The sequence below is a fragment of the Stomoxys calcitrans genome, chromosome 3 (genome assembly GCF_963082655.1).
Source record: "Stomoxys calcitrans chromosome 3, idStoCalc2.1, whole genome shotgun sequence".
In the NCBI taxonomy this organism is placed as follows: Eukaryota; Metazoa; Arthropoda; class Insecta; order Diptera; family Muscidae; genus Stomoxys; species Stomoxys calcitrans.
The window spans coordinates 138967332-138986731 of record NC_081554.1 but is presented as its reverse complement, the minus strand read 5'-3'; the positions used below and the strand labels follow the sequence as shown (position 1 = coordinate 138986731).

General features: G+C 40.9%; 1 protein-coding gene across 1 annotated transcript; it reads left to right on the top strand.

The window, feature by feature from the left end:
- The first annotated feature begins 5198 nt into the window (after positions 1-5198).
- Positions 5199-10460, top strand: LOC131996154 (uncharacterized). Its single transcript, XM_059365606.1, has one exon. It carries the CDS (start codon positions 5199-5201, stop codon positions 10458-10460), a length of 5262 nt encoding a protein of 1753 aa, XP_059221589.1.
- Positions 10461-19400: the final 8940 nt, after the last annotated feature.

Genomic DNA, 19400 nt, shown 5'->3' with positions numbered 1-19400 from the left:
TCTTATTTGTTTTATTTATGTATGCTTGGTTTTATCGTCACTCGGAAACGTAGTAGATTACTTTCATTTAATTTGTTTGGAGAATTAAAGTACGCTTAAATCACATTTTGTAATTGAATGCGATTTCAATCTTGACCCATATTTGTTGTAACAAATAGCCACAATTTAACGAATCGATTATGGATGGCAACCTTAGTTTAATTGTGTTGTCAGTTGACAAATTTACGCTACGGATGACAACTTTCGACTGAAGTTGCTAAAACATTTGTGGTTGCTCTGTTGTTTTTAAATAAACAGTGAAATTAAAAGCAAATTAACTTATTTTATTTATAAATTCTTCACTTGTTTCAAGGGTGTGAAGTTAAAGCTGTTTTTAACCAGGAATGGATGAGATTGAAACACAACATTAAAATTAATATAACTTAGGGAATTTTGGGCGGATTTTGAAAAATTTGACATCCAAAGAAAGCTTAAAGCGAGAAGAAACCGTTACTGGTGTCACTATAGCTATAGCTTCATGTGTACAGCTGTGACACAGCTTCATGACACACAATTTTGGCAAAAAATTTGAAAGGCGTTTTTCGGGCATTTCTAAAGGAGATTAAAGCAGAAAGAGAGCAGAATTCCCTAAAGTAAAAAATTTTCTGAAATCGTTATAGAAATCGAGATATTTTGGTTTTAAGGTTAGTCATACGAACCGCAGTTTGAACATTTCTGGAAGGAATTTTCCAAAAAATTTTGGTATGTATGGAAAGGTAAGGGGTAGTACAATTTCACCATGTAATCAGCTTTTCTGTAGCTGAAGCATACACCCACAAAGTGGAAGCCATCGTAGCTCAGAGGTTAGCATGTCCGCCTATGACGCTGAACGCCTGGGTTCGAATCCTGGCGAGACCATCAGAAAAATTTTCAGCGGTGATTTTCCCCTCCTAATGCTGGCAAAGAGAGCAGAATTCCCCAAAGTAAAAAATTTTCTGAAATCGTTATAGAAATCGAGATATTTTGGTTTTAAGGTTAGTCATTCGAACCGCAGTTTGAACATTTCTGGAAGGAATTTTCCAAAAAATTTTGGTATGTATGGAAAGGTAAGGGGTAGTACAATTTCACCATGTAATCAGCTTTTCTGTAGCTGAAGCATACACCCACAAAGTGGAAGCCATCGTAGCTCAGAGGTTAGCATGTCCGCCTATGACGCTGAACGCCTGGGTTCGAATCCTGGCGAGACCATCAGAAAAATTTTCAGCGGTGATTTTCCCCTCCTAATGCTGGCAACATTTGTGAGGTACTATGCCATGTAGAACTTCTCTCCAAAAAGGTGTCGCACTGTGGCACGCCGTTCGGACTCTGCTAGTGGAATGTTCATGGGCAAAATTTACATTTACTTTAGTATAAACTTTGCGGGCCACATTTCGGACATTTTTGGAGGAGATTAAAACAGAAAAGTGGCCTTCAAATCAAAGCCCGAAGGGAGCAGAATCCGTCAATGTGTTAATGTAGACTGAACTCGGTATTGAAACCGAGATATTTCAATTTTCTTTTAATGTGCATGCAAACGTCAGTTTGGACATCTCTGGAAGGAATTTTCCAAAAAAAAAATTATATGAATGGAAAGCTAAAGGAGTGTATTATTCCACCATATGGTCAGCATTTCCATAGTTGAAACACCCACATTGAATGCCTACATTTTTAAAAACTTTGGGGTCCACATTTCGAACATTTCTGGAGGAGATTACAACAGGAAAGTGGTCCTCACATTAAGGCCCCAAGAAGCAGTTTTTCAGAATCGATTGAAAACTATCTAATTCATTTTCATTGTTCATACCTGTGTATGACAATGAAAATGATCTGTTGAAATTCTGTTTTAATTTTCATCGTTTACTTCGAATCTTTGTACTTGGTGCCTCTTAAAAAAGCCGAGCGTTTATCCAGGATACACTTATAAGGTGAGGTTATTTGCTGAGTACAGTTTTTATTTTTGTTTTGAGTTTCCTGTGAATCTAAATGTCAAAGGCTTGATAACACATCTGAGATTTTCTAAAATCTTGAGCGGATGTTCTATTTGATCCGATATTACGCACATAAGCAACAAAACAGTGTTATAAGGATGAAAATACATATAAAAACACATTTGAAGACGATTAGTTGTAAAACAAAGTTTATTTCTAAAACAACTTTGGAATTTCAATTTAATGGCTCGATCATCTTTTTTCCTTTTATAAAATCCGCTGACGAGAGCCTTAAATCCCTGATTTTTTTTTTTTGGACTTTAATTGAAATGGCAGAGTACGACTCTATATGCCAGGTTGTACTTCCGAAGTTGGTGTCCCCACCAACTGTATATAAAAACACGTGTAATAAAATTACAGAATTAAAAACAATGTACAGTTATAACTGTACTGAGTATAACGATGACTATGCACCGAATCCCGAAGCGTCCACTTCAGACGAATTCTAAATGCAAAGTGAATCCCTGATTTAATGAAAAGTGTAAACGGGGTTTTAAAACTTATTTTCGTTGCCATAATGCAGAGTTTACATAGCACATCTGATGCATGGTCATTGTGAAAAACAAAAATGTACATGTACACATAACCGTCAGCCATGGCTGAAAAATCTAATTCATTTGATTTTTTCGATGAATGGCGTCTATCGATAAGCGTTTACAAAGGAAGGTGTAATCATTGATTGACAGATATTGGAAAACACCTTTCATTCCAAATAAAGTTATAAAATGAGAAGTAAAGTATAAAAAATTAAATTAAATCAAAGAAAAGCAAAAATATCGATGTACCGTTTGTTTATGTTACAATGAACATAAACCCTGCATTTTCCCTACCTATGTGTCAACCCCTAATATTAATACACAAAACTCCCAAATACCAATAACTTGACGTTTAGTTAGATTTGCCAATCTAACTAAATGCATTTTGCTTTAAAACCATACTTGTCATAATTAGACTTCCGCAAAACTTTACAAGGCAACTGTCTCATTTCGCTTGTAATCTTTGCACTGGTAAGATCCAACTTTGTAAATAAATCCAAAGTTTTGAATTCCATCCTCACTTGTTTGTTTTTACTCCATTGGTTTTCTTCCTATATAATACTTGGGAATACACTCTCCACTACTTCTTGCGGAGACCATAAAGTCTATCACCAACAACAATTCTTGGACTTTGTGATTGGCTCATGAGACGTTCCTATATCTCCTGCAGATCGATTCCAATTTTGTATACACAATCATTTTTTGGTCCAGTCGAACCAGATACACAAACCTGCGTACATATTTGGAGGACTCTCTGGGATTTCAATTCCGCCGTTTCAACTCAACAGCATTGGAAGAAAACAGGTTGGTTAACTTTGCTTTTTTGTGTCCCTAGTCATTCATATAACAAGTGTGATAGAGTGAGTTTGGAAGTCCATGTGCTTAGTTAAGAAAGGGCGAAATACGTCACATGTGCTTTGGGAAATTATATTTATGTAGAAAAGAAAGGAATTATATCTATTTAAAAAGGCTGTGACTACAAAAGGAGAGAGAACGACGTGTTTTTTGAATGCACTGAATAAACTATAAGTCATTTCCGCCACGTGCCATCAAGAACAGATTAAGTCCACAAAACAGTGTTCACGGTAGAAGAATAGAAGGCTGGTTGAAAACTAATAGGTTAATGTCGAATTGCCTGGTGAGTTTCTTGTTTATAACAGTTCAGGACGGCAGAGACCTACTGAAATATGTAATTATTGTTTGCCGAAGCAATTAAAAGTGTGTAAATACGGTGGGCTTATTTTTCTACACGTGATGCCAGAGTTTGTATTTTTAGTCAGTAGCCAATGCGAAAAACATTGTGCACTGTAATATGCAGCATATGTATGCATGAATGTTGTATTTTTTTGCAGCTTTTTATATGTTCCATGACTTTCTCCCCTCCCCCAAATCTTGATATCAATCCATTTGCTTGCATTTTTATTGTAATCGTTCTCATCCCGCCATCTCAGTAGTTTCTAAATTTCCTGTAGCAACAGCACACCAGCTCCCATCCTCCCCTCTACTCCTTTGTACTTAGCACCATACTCCCATCTCACCTACTCCCCGCTCCATATTAGACGTGCACTTCTATTTTATATTGGAATCAATTTCATTGTGTTTCATATTCTCGAGAGTAGGAGAAATAAGAGAATAACTCTCTTTGGGTTTATCGTCCCAATTGATTTCTTTTGCTTGGCAGTGGTCTTGCTTCCACTCATTACTTCAGTAGAAACTATATGTCAGTGCGGACAACTCGTACCACAGGGGTACAATTGTTTGATGACACCACTTCTGATCGGTATTACTAGTGCAGGCACATATCACTGTGACATAGATTCCATACGATTGCTGCTTTATATCTTTTCTATAACATCTCTTTGTGACAATTGGTATTGCAATAGACGGGAATGCTATTTACTATTCGAGATGAGTACTTTCCGAAGTAATAGTTCCAACACAGGCTTGGAAGTCCCAACAATATCTTAATCCCATCACCGTTGTGAACTGCCGTGAGGTTGTTTGTAATCGGAGCTCTCATTCTCTTGAGTGGAATTTCAAGCCATACCTCAACCCACATACAGAGAGTCTTCGTTTTTGTTTTGTTTTTCACTGCGCCTTCATTCTCTCATCCATTTCGGGGTCATTGAACTTTGAATATAAATTTCTTGTATCAGCTGTCTTATGACGTCATGACTTTACATAGGCCTGGCGTGTATTCTACAGTGGTTCTTTGTCTAGAAATTCGTAGCGATATTATGAGCTGTTGATATACGTAAGTTCAATTTCCTCGGATGTCCAGATACCAGTATTTGTTTCACATTAAGTAAATGCTGATACTAAATTGAATTAAATTAAATGAAATTATTTGGGTTTTAGGAACTCATTTGGATCGAATTCTAGAAAGGTTTTTTTGGTTGTGGTACATATCGAAGTTTTGCATTTAGTTTCTTCGAAAAGGGTCTCATTGGGAGGTCTATGTTTTCGGACAGGATATTTTTGTCTCCCGGTCTCTAATAGATATTTTTCTATTGGGCTCTTGGGTCATATATATTACGATTTTTGTCCTTCTTTCTATGCTTTGATAGGAGGGTTTTTGCGGTACTCTAAATTCTTGACCCACCAGTCTAGCCCATATTAATCTCGCGCCCATATCACATCGGTCCTTATTGCCACCATGTCTTTGGATAGATTTATACGACTTTCAGATAGACTGGTCGAATTTGAGGCAAATTTGAATGATAAGCGGACCCAATTAACGTCTAGGTTTGTCATTGAGACCCATAAAGACGAAGTCAAAGATATCTGGGAAAGATTAAGGGCCTCATATGAAGAGTGCCTTTCCGACTTCGAAATTGAGGCTGTCGAGGAGGCTCAGACTGATGCTAAGACATCTAAAGGAAACGAAGATATCGCTTCCGAGATAGAGACCGTGAAGTTCAAATTTAGGAATGCTTTTGATACATACTGTCGCTGTGTTGCGCACTTAGGAGAATTGCTTCAGGAGATGCCCGCTCCTCGCACCGATCCCACTTCAATTCCAATTCAACAACCAGGTTTTAAGCTTCCACCCTGTGAGGTCCCAGTCTTCGGCGGTGATTATCCAGCTTGGCCTACCTTCCGAGATATGTTCACCGCTATATGTATTAAGAACCCAAGGCTCACCCCAGTTGAAAGATTGTTCCATCTCAATCAACGAACGAAAGGGGAGCCAAATGACATCGTAAAAAAGGTGCCTTTGACTAACGAGAACTTTTCTATTGCTTGGAAGAACCTGTGTGCCCGATACGAGAACAAAAGAGTCTTAGTGAATATCCAACTAAAGACTCTCTTCAATTTACCTTTGATTCAGACCGAAACGGGTACTGCCCTGAAGAATTTGCAAAGAGATATCAATGGTTGCATTTCTTTGTTGAAGCTCTATGCTATAGATGTTGAGAGTTGGGACCCTATTTTTGTCTTTATATGTTCTAATCGGCTCCCAGATGTTACTCTTACGCTCTGGGAGCAATCTCTTCTTGATAAGACGGTGATACCAAGATGGTCTGATTTTGATTTGTTTTTGACGAATCGTCACCGAACACTTGAATCTGTATCGGAGATCCGCAGAAAGGAGTCAGCTTGCTCCAGTCCAAGGCAAGTGTCCGATAAGTCCAATCCGAAAGATGGTAACAAAGCCATTAAGACGTTTCAGAATAAGGTGACACTGTCGAACTGTCGACTGTGCACAGGTGAAAGCCACGTGATTCGGAAATGTCCTAAATTTCTGGAAATGACTCAGAATCAGAGATTGAATGAGATAAAGAGAAACAATCTCTGCCTCAATTGCTTCTCTAAAGTGCACTCCGTGAAAAATTGCTCAAGCAAGTTTTCCTGTTACAAATGTGGCAAACGCCACAATACGCTACTTCATCGGGAACAAGATTCTACAATTCCTACCCAATCCAACTCGAATATTGCTTCCAATCCTTCGCCATCTCCGAACAATACCAATGCAGTCCATATACAGTCCACTAACACCGGAGGTGGAATTATACAGAGCTGCTTTTCCAGCCAGTCTAAGGCCGTTCTTCTTGGCACAGCTTTGGTCACGGTGTGCCACAATGGTTTGCAGTACCTTGCTAGGGCTTTAGTGGATTCAGGATCTGAGGGCACCTTTGTTTCTGAGAAACTGTTCCATAACCTGAAACTCCCGTTCAAACGGGCCTGTGCTGAGATTTTAGGATTGAACAATACTACTTCCGCTTCCGTCCAAAGGGAATGTTCATTCGTATTAGGTTCGAGTAAAGATGAGAGTTTTCGATTCACTGCGGCGGCACTTGTCGTACCTCATTTGTCAGGGAGGCTTCCGTCAAGAACTATTGACCCTGAATCAATTTCCGACTTGCCAGATATTCCGTTGGCTGATCCTAGGTTCTATGAGAGCTCGAAGATTGATATTTTGATAGGAGGTGATATATTCCCCTTCATTATGCTTCCTGGCGTAAGGCATGGAATTTGCGGTTCATTATTGGCACAGGAAACAGTGTTTGGATGGATCCTTACAGGACCAGTTCCTGCGGAACCCAAACACATATCCAAGATTGTTTCCTATTTTTGCGAAATCTCCTTAAATGAGGAGATTTCACGTTTCTGGGAGGTGGAGGACCTTCCTCGAAAGACATTCCTATCCCCTGCCGATCAATTTTGCGAGGATTTGTACGTTGCAACGACTAAAAGGAACTGCGAAGGGAGGTATATAGTAACCCTTCCGTTCAGGGAAGAGTTCCAAAGGGAGACAGTTTTGGGTCCTTCCAGAAATAGTGCCTTGGCACAGTTTCATCGGAATGAAGCCCGGCTTATTCGAAATCCACACTTCAAGGCAGAGTATGACAAAGTCCTTTTAGATTACATTTCCTTAGGGCATATGACTGAGGTATTTCCCCGAGACGAATCTGATTGTTCCAGACATTATTATCTGCCACATCACGCCGTAGTGAAACCGGATAGTACGACTACGAAGGTCCGGGTAGTCTTCAATGCTTCTTCTCCTACATCTAGAGGTTCTAGTTTGAACGAGGTTTTACACGCTGGTCCTGTGCTGCAACAGGACCTCGTCGTGCTTATACTGCGGTGGAGATTTTATCGCTACGTCTTTAATGGAGACATAACGAAAATGTATAGACAGATTTTGGTCACTCCCGAGCAACGACCATATCAACGTATACTATTTCGGCAGAATCCTGATGGGCATATTCGAGAGTTCGAACTCAATACTGTGACCTTTGGGGTCAATTGCGCCCCTTTTTTGGCAATTCGAACTATTAGGCAATTGGCAGACGATATACGTTCATTATACCCACTTGGGTCTGAAATCCTACGAAATTCCATGTATGTTGACGACGCTTTGGCGGGTGCCCACAGTATTCAGGACGCTATTGACTCCAGAATCCAGTTAATGAAGGCTTTGCAATCGGCGGGGTTCTCTATGAGAAAATGGACCTCTAATTCGAGAGAAATCCTCTCAGATCTTCCATCTGATCAGCTTCTTTATGAAGATTTCCTTGAGTTCGATAATCGCTCTACAACGAAGACGTTAGGGATACGTTGGAATGCATCATTGGATGCATTCTTCTTTACTGCAACGCCATTTCCTAGCAACTGCAGGTATACAAAGAGGGAAGTGCTTTCACAGATCTCCAGGCTTTTTGATCCGGCCGGCTGGCTTGCTCCATGTGTTGTGACGGCCAAACTGATAATGCAGAACATTTGGGCTGAAGGTACCAAATGGGATGACGAGATTTCTCCAGAGTCATTACCTAGATGGAAGTCGTTTCAGCACGCCTATCCCTCTATTAATAACATACAGGTTCCAAGATGGGTCGGTTTTAGTCCACAGTGTACCGTTCAGTTCCATGGTTTCAGTGACGCTTCGGAAAAGGCGTACGCTGCTGCTATCTATGTCCGTAGAAGTGATGGCCAGTCCAATTTCGTCCATTTAGTTTCATGTAAAACTAAGGTGGCACCACTGAAGTCTATCTCAATTCCTAGACTCGAGCTATGTGGGGCTACACTTTTATCAGAAATGCTGGATCATTTGATTCCAGAGCTACCGATTCAGAATTATACAATTTTCTGCTGGACCGATTCGACGATTGTTTTGTCGTGGCTGGCAAAACCTCCAAGTTGTTGGTCTACATTTGTAGCCAACAGAGTATCGAAGATCACTCAGGTCGTGAGCCCATCAAACTGGTATCATGTGAGGTCAGAGCACAATCCTGCTGACTTGGCAAGCCGCGGTGCCCACCCAGAGGAGATTGCGACCAACCAGATGTGGTGGCATGGTCCTCCATGGTTGAGTGACCCTGGGGAGAGCTGGCCAACTCTTGAAGATTATCCGAAGGACACGATTGAAATCGAAAGAAAGAGTGTGCAAGTGCATTTTTCCTACTTCAGCCAATTTGAAGATGTCCTCGAAAGATTTTCCTCATTTGCAAGGGCAGTCCGAGTTATGGCATATGTTTATCGTTTTTTCTACCGCACTCATCCAAATTTTAGGTCTAGTTTCAACCGAAAGGACAAGAACATATACACTTCCGAGGTTAAACTAGTTCGAAATCGACTTATTTTGATGACGCAGAAGGCCTTTTTCCCAAACGAATATCTAGCCCTATCTTCTAAGAAACAGATTCCTTCTGGAAGTTCCATTTTGAATTTGAATCCATTCCTTGATGTGGAGGGCATCATAAGAATAAGCGGTAGACTTGTCTCATCTCCAGCTTTGTCCTATGACGAGAAACACCCAATCATCCTTCCGTATAATTGTCAATACTCTCGGTTGTTGGTGAAATTCATTCATGAGATTTCGATTCACGGAGGTAATCAACTAGTCCTTAGGCTTATTCGTTCACAATTCTGGATTGTAAGAGCTAAGAACTTGATAAAGACTACGATCAATAAGTGTAAGCCATGCATTGTGTACAAGCACAGACTTCAGGAGCAAATAATGTCCGCATTGCCCCCCGAAAGATCCGAATTTTCTAGACCATTCACCCACACAGGGGTGGATTTTGCAGGACCCTTTGACATAAAGTATTATGCCGGCCGATCCTGCCGCATTACTAAAGGGTACGCTTGCTTGTTCGTATGCTTTTCTACGAAAGCAATTCACCTCGAAGGAACATCAGATCTATCCACTAATACGTTCCTAGCTGCATTTGACAGATTTGTTTCCAGAAGAGGTTGTCCTCTCCACATCCATTCTGATAACGGTACCAATTTCGTGGGTGCCTCGAAAGTTATTGCCAAGAATTTCTTCCTGACCACCCAGCAAGCTGTCGAGTCCAACTATGCCCATCAGAATATTTCATGGCATTTTATTCCACCTGGAGCCCCGCACATGGGGGGACTATGGGAAGCTGGGGTAAAAAGTTTCAAGTCCCACTTTCGTAAAATGGCTGGGAATTTCAAGCATACATTTGAAGAATTTCAAACATTACTCTCCAGAATCGAGGCTTGCTTAAACTCCCGCCCATTATGTCCTCTATCCGAAGATCCATCCATTCTTTCCGCACTTACTCCGGGTCATTTCTTGATAGGGGCTCCTATCTTAACGCCAATAGATCCAAATATTCAGGAATCTCCTAGGTCACTTATCAATAGATGGCAGCGTTTGAAAGTTATTCACCAACACTTTTGTACTCGTTGGAAAGAGGAGTACCTCAAAGAGTTACATAAACGAAATAAGTGGAAAAAGCCCTCCGAAAACTTAAGTGAGAATATGTTGGTCGTAGTAAAAGAAGAAAATATGCCACCTAACGCCTGGCGATTAGGAAGAGTCATAAAAGTTCATCCTGGCAATGATGGTCGCGTCCGTGTAGCCGACCTTTTAACAGAGAAAGGCGCTATTACAAGACCAATTACCAAACTCGTGGTTATAAACAGCGATCCATCTTCCTGATTCCCTTTTCGTTCACATGCCTATTTACTTTAAAAATATACAACATGACGACAACATAATCGATTATGATTTATCTTAGCTCAATATGCGTGACCATCCAAAACCAAATCACTCATCGACGAAAGGAAACCGATCATATGTGTGTAGAGTATGCAGACACCCCCATGCATTACGTAAGTGTAAGAGATTCCTAGAGATGAATACCACCAAGCGCCTCCAGGTTGTGGATATGTATGGGTACTGTAAGAACTGCCTAGCTCACACCCACTCTCAAGGGAGATGTTTTACCACAACTGGGTGTCGATACTGTCATCAAAAACACCATTCTTTACTCCATCTACATCCCAGGCTTCAGCAAGATAGTGAGGCACTGCATAGACATAGACAAAGCATAGAATCTACACATCAGAACCGTTCCTCGAGATCACGATCAAATAATCCAAATCCAATTCCACACAAGTCCAAACCGGAAATTAAATCTGCTTCTGGGTCCCAAGCTAAATCATCCACTGTATCCTTGTCGACAATCCTCAAACAAAATATAATTACTTTGCTACCCACAGCAATTGTCCAAATAAAATTCTCTAAGGAAATTATTAAAGTCCGATGTATTTTGGATTCCGGGTCTAAATACAGTCGTATATCTATGAAAATCGTCAATCAGCTACGGCTAAATACATATAGCCTTAATGAGGAAACCGCTTGTCCAATCACATTAACATCCGTATATGATCCCGATATAAATTTCGAAGTTACTCTCCGTGTAAGCAGCCGTATCTCCATCCATACGCCAGAAAGGTCATTGCCCAGTTCCTACAAAACAAACTTTAATAATGTTATGCTGGCCGATGCTAAATTCTACAGGTCTTCTCCTGTTGACATCATCTTGGGTGTAGACATTTACTCACGCGTTATTTGTGAGGGCATCTTAAGCCGGCCAGGTTTACCGACTGCACAAAACACTATTTTTGGGTGGGCTATCTATGGTAATTGCTCGATTTGAATACACTCTAGTCCGAAATATCCAAGACTCACTCTTAGCCATTAAAGTCTTATTGCATTTTGAAACTAATGACACAAGGACATTTAGCAAAGTATTAACCACCTATTCTGAATATATAAACCTATTATTAATCTCATACCCCTATCAATCTATATATACTATTAGATTCTTAGTACATAATATTGTATATAACTAATGAAGAATTGAATTTGTATAAATGAATTAACTGAAGGCAAGTCTAAGTATGTCATGCATGTGGAGAAATTTTATTGCAGGATACTGCAAGAGGGGGCGGAATGTTTATGTTACAATGAACATAAACCCTGCATTTTCCCTACCTATGTGTCAACCCCTAATATTAATACACAAAACTCCCAAATACCAATAACTTGACGTTTAGTTAGATTTGCCAATCTAACTAAATGCATTTTGCTTTAAAACCATACTTGTCATAATTAGACTTCCGCAAAACTTTACAAGGCAACTGTCTCATTTCGCTTGTAATCTTTGCACTGGTAAGATCCAACTTTGTAAATAAATCCAAAGTTTTGAATTCCATCCTCACTTGTTTGTTTTTACTCCATTGGTTTTCTTCCTATATAATACTTGGGAATACACTCTCCACTACTTCTTGCGGAGACCATAAAGTCTATCACCAACAACAATTCTTGGACTTTGTGATTGGCTCATGAGACGTTCCTATATCTCCTGCAGATCGATTCCAATTTTGTATACACAATCACCGTTTTTGGCAAAAGCTGTAATCAACACGTACGTAAAGGGCCATAAGAAATCATTGACATATTTTCGGCAGGATGCACTTATAAGGTGAGGACATGCGAACCCACTGATTACAATTTTTTCATTTTTATTTTGATTATTTAGTAAATCTAAATGTCAAAGGCTTGATAACACAGCTGTGATTTTTATTAATATATTAAAACGAAGTTCATTCCACACATAAGCAACAAAACAGCGTTAAAACGATAAAAATACAATAAAAATATAAAACACATTTGAAGAATATAAGTTTTAAAACGAAGTTTATTTCTAAAATCACTTTGACATTTCAATTTACGGCATTTGCACATAAGGTAGTTTCGTTGGGGGTAGATTTTTGTTGTTGTGCTAATGACACTACCTCTTAATCCCTCATCCAAATCCAGCAAAAAGCTGATTTTAGAAATAGTGTAAAGCTGGGTATGCACCACGAAATTTTCGGTTGCAGCCATGGCGAAACAATTAAATGTGGTCTCATTTGTACAACAACCACAATTCATCGGGAACAATCCGCCATCTTGCCATCAAGCTGATCGACGTTTTGCCAGCACACGCAAAGATATTTTTGTGCGTGTCTGTATACGTGGCCGACATGAGCAGAGAATATACGAGAAAGAAGGTAGCAACAAAGACAATGCAAACAAAAATCTGACATCTTAATACCGTCAAACCTGGCCGGCTGTTAACAGATGTTCGCGTGAGACCACCTTTTTAAATCCTCCTTGGGTTGCAACCATGACATAACTACCAGGTAATGTACCGTAAACAGCTGAGTACAATTTTTTCTCGCGAAGTGCACTATCTGTCAACGAGTTTTGGTTGTGTGTGTGTATTAAGTTATGAACCATAACACACACAAACAACATAAAATGGCGCGAACTAGTTACATACACAAAATCAGAGTTCCACTAATCACTGATTTCAACAGATAGTCCACCAAATATTTTGTTGTTGGGCAACTGCTACTACCTGTAATGAATGATATCATGGTTGCAGCCTAGACATGTATGTCGGCACTGAAAAATACAATAGTTGGGTACAATACAAGATGGCGACATACATCGATTTATAAATTTGGCCGCATTTTAATCATTTTTGGCTAATAAAGAACATACGTGCTGTAATTGGTCGTTTTTATTTGCAAATGACTTTATTTCAGGTTGCATGGAAGTTTTAAACATACGTTTTTATTCGTGGTTGGAAAAAAATGCCTATTATGTCACCCTGTTACGCAAAGAAAATTTCGTTTGAGCTACGTACCAGCAAATTAAATTTTCGGTAATGGTACCGGTAACGAAAATTTCTTTTATTTCGCCAGAGGTTCATACTTCTCTTAAAAGTACTTTCAGCTCATAATGGCTGGTACTATGTTCGTTTTTCGCAACATTTTTTCGTGATTACTTTTTTTAGATAAGCAATAAAACTTGCTGATTGCATTCAGTAGGGCATTCCCTCATTACTTATGAAAATTTTATCTTAAAAGTATTATGTTTTCATTGAGATTTTTGCAATGTTTCAAAAAAGTAACCGTGAAAAATATGTGTTTTCAACTGTGAAAAACGAATGTATTAGTACCAGCCCAGGAAACCATATTTGTCGGGAGAACTAAGACTACCCACTGTTTCAAATTTCAGCGAAATCGGTTAAAAAAGAAAGCTTTAATGAGCTTCAGACACTTAATCGGGGGATCGGTCTATATGGCAGCTATATCTAAATAAAGTCCGATCTGAACCATATTTGGGCCCTATGTTAGGAACCGTAAAATTACACAATGTTTTGAATTTCAGCGACAGTTACTTTTCAGGGCAGTTACGTTCACATCAGTTGTTCCCAATGATGTATTAAAAACTGTGAATTTTTCGGCAACTTCATAAAATGCAGCATATCGTGCAGGTTTATTATGATAAAACTTATCCTTTGGATTGTAAAAGCATTCGTACGATTGCCACAGTCCAATCATTTCCAATATTGCCTCCTTTGTCCAATCAATATATAATATACAAAAAAAATATTGTTTATTTCATTAAAAAATTATTATTTTTTATTTGTTTATTGAAAATTGGGCCTGTCCAACGATTTTATTTCTATTTGTATTCACTCGACTGACAACAAAAAAAAACAGATTTCATTATGGTTTTGTCAGAAGAAATAGAGGACGCTCTTAACCAAAAAATTACATGTGCTATTTTGAAAAGTGATTTTCATATGTTAGTTTAATTTGTATCACACGACATGTACAACTCTACATGTGCTAAATTTGACATGTCATAAGGCACATATATGCTTAAGTACCGATGTCTGTAAGTCTCGAAAGGCGGGAAATGACATGGGAAATGTCCCCTGGATCTTTGCAACCAATATGTTCTTCGACTCATAAAATCTACTATCGACTCATAAAATCTGCCTCGGACACCATTGCACTTTAATTGCAATATACACTTTCCGGCACTGGGGCCGATGTTGCATATATTCCGACAACGAAGACGCCGATGTAGGATGACAATCCTACATCGGCAAGGGCTGCCGCCTCTGTGTACGTGTTCGTCTCTTTTCGTCATGGGAGAGGCATATCCTGGAGTGCCTTCTCCGCAGGCTTCTGGTCCGTGCCGACATTGAAAAGAGCCCCGGATCCTGGTTTTGTTCGGTTTGCCAGAACCGTCTCCATCATCGGTCGGTGTCGGTGAGATGTAGCCGGTGCATGGAGTGGGTATATTTCCGATCTTGCTCTGACCTCACATCACTACGGGGGTATAGTCTTACTGAATATGTTGCAAGGTGCTGTGCGAACATAGCCAGCAGTGAGTCACAGGCGTCGTCGTCGTCGCCTTCTGCGTCCTCGACATCGCCTTCTGCGTCCTCGACTCCCCGACCTCTGCCGTGCGGCAATATACGCAACAGCAGCATCTCAGCCCCAATATTTCCAGGTCAGTGCCGGGAAGTGTATCATTTTTCCAACTAAACTGCAACGGTCTCCGTGGCAAGATAGTTGAGATTGTGGATTTTATGAGTGGAAAGAAAATATTGGTAGCAGCGATCCAAGAGACAAAGCTGACCAACACCTGCTGCTTGCACAGTTCTCACGGTTACAATGTCCTACGTAAGGATCGCTTAACGAATGGAGGTGGGGGAATGGCCTTCGTGATACACCATTCCGTCCAATATAGACCTATCTCGCCTGCGCATGGCGCTAGTGACCCTTACATGGAGTGCATGGGGATAGCAGTCAGGTCCGGTCAGGTCAAATTGCAAATTTTGCCCATGAACATTCCACTGAAGAACAGAGTCAAACTTCTCACATATCAATGAGTGCAGTCCGAATCAAGTTTAAGCTCAATGATAAGGGGCCTTCTTTTTATAGCCGAGTCCGAATGGCGTGCCGCAGTGCGATATCTCTTTTGAGAGAAGTTTGACATGGCATAGTACCTCACAAATGTTGCCAGCATTAGGAAGGGAAAACCACCGCTGAAAATGTTTTCTGGCGGTCTCGCCAGGATTCGAACCCAGGCGTTCAGCGTCATAGGCGGACATGCTAACCTCTGCGCTACGGTGGCCTCCATGCCATCACCGCACACATTATCGCGAGTTATCTGTGTGGTCGCCAGTTATTTGTGGAATTTAGAGATAAGAAGTCGAAGCTCCGTAGAGTGAAACAGGGAGTTCCCCATGGTGGGTGATAATTCCGGCACTGTTTAACCTCTACCTAGCCTCCATTCTACCCCCTCCAGACGGCATAGAGATCGTATCTACCATATAGAAACACGTGTGTTTGGTTTGATCAATATTATTAGAATGACAAAAGACTTTATTGGTTAGGTATGTACATAAAAGGATAACAGTCTTATCGATATCAGAATTAGTAATCGATAACATAACAGTATCATATACGGACGATTGTACGATCATGGCATTAGGCCCCCACCCATTGTTGACATCTATGAAAGGTTAAAAGTCTACCTCAACGAACTAGCTTCATATTTCGCTGTGCCGTGAGTGCCGTGATGTCTGTGATTTCCCTACATATAACAGCAATTTGCGATAGAGTCAAAACACAACAACAACAACGATGACGCGTGTGACCCTCTGCTATGTTTGCACAACACCAGCAGGTTTGCCAGGTCGTTTTAATCCATAGGACCGATCACTGTGAATACTTGCTGGTCATTGGTTATTTTAAGCCGTAGCACCAATTGCTTGTTATCACGTTAATCACGTTAAGAGATTTCTTTGATAAAACCCATGGCGAAACAATTAAAGGTGGTCTCATTTGTACAACAACCACAAATCATATGCGGCAATCTGGCATATTGTCATCAAGCTGATCGACGTTTTGCCAACACACACGAAGAAATTTGTGTGGGTGTGTGAATATGTGTGCGTACATGAACAGAGAATATGCGAAAAAAAGATAAGAACAAAGAGAATGTAAACAAAAATCTGTCATCTGTTCGCGTAAGACCAGCTTTATATATCCGCTTTGGATAAAACCTAGGACTCACTAATAGAAGGATAGGTCACTTGCGAAAACATAAAGCGGGTAGGTCCAATGAACATCATTAAGGATGTCCAATCTGCCGATTAAAAATTTTATCAAATTGAAGAAAACGTAAACAAAGAATGAATGTTAAAAAAAAACAAGTTGACATTCTCAATGCCAAGTACAGGATTCACTGAATTGGTGAATCCTGTGCCAAGTACTGCCAAAAATAAAAAAGTTTTGTTTTTAAAACCACTTTGACATTTCAATTTACGGACCTCTAACCTCTAGATCAGGATTCACCAATAGAAGGTTAGGTCACATTCGAAAACATAAAGTGAATAGGCCCCATAACATCATTGAGGATGTCAAATGTGCCGATTGGAAATGTCATCAAATGTCAGTAGATTTTTGTTTTCTTTCATTCTCTCCTTCTTTCTCTCCTTATTTCTTTAATATTCTTTTAATAAAACGCGAAATTTTTTGTAGTTTTTCAAATCTTTTATTTTGAAAATTTCAAACGTTTCAAAATTCAAATTTAAATAAATGACATATGCAAACCATCAACGAATGTGAGAATGTAAGCAAAGAGCAAGTTGACATCCTCAATGCCGACTACTGTCAAAAATTCAAAAAATTGTATGTCGGCTGATTGCTTGGCCTAACCTTATTCAGTGAATCCTGCCTCTAGATCAAGTTGGTCTAAACAACATTCATGCAGACACGGTAGCAGATGCGTTAAATGGCTGCCGGGTGATTGCAGTCCTTGGAGAACGACCGCCTCCCATTGCACCTGAAGAAATTCACCTCCCCCGGCAAACCAGAGTAGTTCTGGCTCAATTACGTCCCGGCAGATGCAGCCGCCTCAACTCCTAAAGAGCAAGGATTGATGCCGACGTGCAAGATGTATGTCCCGATTGTAACCAGGGACCACTTGAATCAGACCCAGATGCCTGTGGACACACCACATCTTGGTCGCAGAGTTTCTGGGTCTTGACACTCAACACAATCAAGCAGACGAAAGATAGAATACAACAAACTGCTACAACAACAACACAATCGCATGGCAGCCGGTTGTACGCACCGGATTGTCCCGATGGAATCCTCATCGGCAAGGGCTGCCGCCTCTGTGTACGTGTTCGTCTTTTTTCGTCATGGGAGAGGCACATCCCGGAGTGCCTTTTCCGCCCGCCTCCTTCATCGATTGGTGTCGGTGAGGTGTAACCGGTGAATGGAGTGGGTACATTTCCGATCTTGCTCTGGCTTCACTTCACTACGGGAGTATAGCCATACTGGTTATGTCGCAAGGTGCCGTGCGAACATAGACAGCAGAGGGTCGCAAGCGTCGTCGTCGTCGCCTTCTGCGTCCTCGTCATCGGACTATGTGACTCCCCCTGACCACTCCTGTACGGCAATATACGCAACGGCAGCATCCCAGCCCAAATATTGCCAGGCCAGTGCCGGGAAGTGTATCGTTTTTGCAGTTAAACTGCAATGGACTCCGTGGCAAGTTCGATGAGATTGGTGACTTGGTCGCTGCCATCCAGGAGACAAAGCTGACCACTGCAGCTTGCACAGTTGTCGCGGTTACAATGTGCTTCTTAAGGATCGCTCAAGGAATGGAGGTGGGGGATTTGCCTTCGTGATACACCATTCCGTGCAATATAGACCTATCTCGCCTGCCCATGGCGCTAGTGACCCCTACATGGAGTGCATGGGGATAGCAGTCAGGTCCGGTATAGAGCTTTACAACGTGTATATACCGCTGGTTGGTAGCTGTGTCCCTATTAATGGCCAGGCCTACATCCCCGACATAAGTGGGTTGCTACCTGGCCATAATCGTCTGGTTCTAGGGGACTCTAATGCGCATCACACTTCATGGCATTCTCCCTTAGGTAACGACCAGCGTGGCAGAGCAGATTGAAAGCTCCACGTTTTGCATGGTGAATGAGGATGCCCCCACTAGGATTACGAGGAGGTGCAGCAGCTCGCCAGATATCTCCATTGCATCCCCTGATCTCCTGAGTGACGTATCCTGGCAAGCCGTCATCTCTTTGGGGTCAGACCACCTCCCCATAATTCTCACCATCGACCGACCACCCGACTTCATAACCTCTGAGCGCCGGACGTTTTTCAATCATTAGAAGGCCGATTGAGCTGGCTTCAGAGAGTATACCAATCGCCGCTTCAGTGAACTGTCACCCCCCTCTGATGTGCTAGTGGCCGAGACGAAATTCCGAGACAATATTAAAGCAGCAGCCGCTCGCTTTATAAAGGGTGATTTTTTTGAGGTTAGGATTTTCATGCATTAGTATTTGACAGATCACGTGGAATTTCAGACATGGTGCAAAGAGAAAGATGCTCAGTATGCTTTGACATTTCATCATGAATAGACTTACTAACGAGCAACGCTTGCAAATCATTGAATTTTATTACCAAAATCAGTGTTCGGTTCGAAATGTGTTCATTCACCGTTCAGCGATGAGGCTCATTTCTGGTTGAATGGCTACGTAAATAAGCAAAATTGCCGCATTTGGAGTGAAGAGCAACCAGAAGCCGTTCAAGAACTGCCCATGCATCCCGAAAAATGCATTGTTTGGTGTGGTTTGTACGCTGGTGGAATCATTGGACCGTATTTTTTCAAAGATGCTGTTGGACGCAACGTTACGGTGAATGAACACAT